General features: G+C 44.4%; 1 protein-coding gene across 1 annotated transcript in view; it reads left to right on the top strand.

The window, feature by feature from the left end:
• Positions 1–2,173, top strand: part of Ltn1 (listerin E3 ubiquitin protein ligase 1) — a 53,772-nt gene that overhangs the window by 17,539 nt on the left and 34,060 nt on the right. Inside the window, exon 10 of the mRNA XM_021184683.1 lies at positions 1,115–1,924. Within this exon, the coding sequence (XP_021040342.1) occupies positions 1,115–1,924 (810 nt within the window). The remainder of the gene's footprint in view (positions 1–1,114; positions 1,925–2,173) is intronic.

Below are 2,173 nucleotides of genomic sequence, written 5' to 3'. Positions count from 1 at the left end.
ACTCACTTTGTAGACCAGGCTGGCCTCGAACTCAGAAATCCGCCTGCCTCTGCCTCCCGAGTGCTGGGATTAAAGGCGTGCGCCACCACGCCCGGCTCTTTCCAGGTTTTTGAGACAGGATTTCTCTGTGTAGTTCTGGCAGTCCTAGCACTCGCTCTATAGAGCTCCATCTGGCTCCATCTTTTACCTTTCTAATTCAGGAAAGGCATTCTGAATTTTTGGTGCCTGAGTGCTCCAATTATCTTTCAAATTACTTAATATAAGGTCTTATGTAGCCAGGCCTGGCCATCAACAAGTGCTTCCACTTCCCAAGGGCTAGAATTACAGGCACACACCATGTCACTCGGCGGGCTTCTAGTGCCGTATGTTTTTTTTTTGTATCTTTTAAAATTAATTGAATAAAATGCAAAAACTGATTGATCTTAGAAGATACAAAGAAATCTGGGTTATGAATTATGGTTGATCACATCATAAAATTGAGGTGGAATAGAGTGAAATTGTCAAACTTTTTGAATGATTGGAAAATACTTGAGTTACTGTTTTCAGATATGTGAGGGGAAAAACAGTTAGGACCAAATAGGGGGAGGGAGGGAGGGAGAGAGAGAGAAGAGAGAGAGAGAGAGGAGAGAGAGAGAGAGAGAGAGAGAGAGAGAGAGAGAGAGAGAGAGAGAGAGGAAGGGAGAAGAAAGAAGAAAGAAAGTGTGCACGCGGGTGTGCGTGCCTCAATGAGAGGGAGAGAGAGAGAGAGGAAGGAAGAAGAAAGAAGAAAGAAAGTGTGCACGCGGGCGTGCGTGCCTCAGTGAGTGCCAGAGGATGACTTCATGTGTTGTTTCTCAGGACTCCACTCCTCTTGCTTTTTGAAGCAGGTTTGAAATGCACAGATTTGTTGGGTGGGCTGTCTGGCCAGTGAGCCCAGGCATCTGACTTGCTTGTGTTTTTTTCCTTTAACATAGATACAGGTTTTGGGTATTGAGCTGAGGTCTTCCTCCTTGCTTGGCATGTACTTTCTGACTGGGCCATCTCCCTGGTCCTCAAATAGGAGGCTTTATACTGCTTTAACTTTGTTTAAACTCTCTTGAAAACTAAAATTTAAAATTTGTGCCTTCTCTTTCAGTTGATCCCATTTATTGATACAGTTCTCAAAGACTCAGGATTGCACCATGGGCCGATGTTTAACCATTTAGCAGACACATTAAGTTCTTGGGAAACCAAAGCAGATGTAGAACAAGATGCTGAAACTGTTTACAACTTGGAGAATGTTCTGCTAAATTTCTGGGAAAGACTGTCAGAGATCTGCATTGAGAAAATCAGCGAGCCAGAAGCAGATGTGAAGTCTGTTCTGTGTGTGTCTAGCCTAGTAGGGGTCCTTCAGAGGCCAAAGAGCTCACTGAAGTTACACAGAAAGAAAACTGCTCAGGTCAGGTTTGCCATCAGTATACCTGAAGCTCATAAAGGGGATGAAAAATCTGTGTCTTCAGAAGGAGAGAACAGTGAGGGCTCTGACGGAGCGGCTCAGTCTCCTCTCAGTAATAAATCTCCAGATCTAGTATCTCCTTTAAGGAAAAAACCTCTGGAAGACTTAGTCTGTAAGCTGGCAGAGGTAAGCATTAGCTTTGTCAACGAGCGGAAGTCAGAGCAGCACCTGCAGTTTCTCTCCACGCTGCTCGACTCCTTCTCCTCCGTCCAAGTATTTAACATTCTCCTCAGTGACAAACAGAAGAATGTCGTCAAAGCCAAACCTCTGGAAATAACCAAACTTGCAGAAAAAAATCCCGCAGTTAAGTTCTTATATCATAAACTGATAGGCTGGCTAAATGACAGCCAGAAGGAGGACGGGGGCTTCCTGGTGGACATCTTGTATAGTGCCCTCCGATGCTGTGACAGTGGTGTGGAAAGGAAAGAAGTCTTGGATGATCTAACCAAGGTACGACTGTCATCTGACTGTTATAAACATCCTTGTTGTGTGTGATAAGGATAAGCATGGGAGCTGTTCCTGGGTCCTCACTGGACTCTGAATGTCACTTTAAAGACAACATGCTCTTCCCTGATTTGGGAAGTACTGATGAAAAGGTTGATAGCAAGAGGGCTCCTTAAGCTGCACTGCCTCCATGAGCCAGTTTGTTCTGGATGTGCAGAGCTTAAGTCATGGTTTGTTTTGTTTTTTTTTTTTTTT

Source organism: Mus caroli, chromosome 16, assembly GCF_900094665.2.
Source record: "Mus caroli chromosome 16, CAROLI_EIJ_v1.1, whole genome shotgun sequence".
NCBI classification, from domain to species: domain Eukaryota; kingdom Metazoa; phylum Chordata; class Mammalia; order Rodentia; family Muridae; genus Mus; species Mus caroli.
Note: the sequence above shows the minus strand (reverse complement) of the source record. Positions and strands in the feature narration are given on the sequence as shown.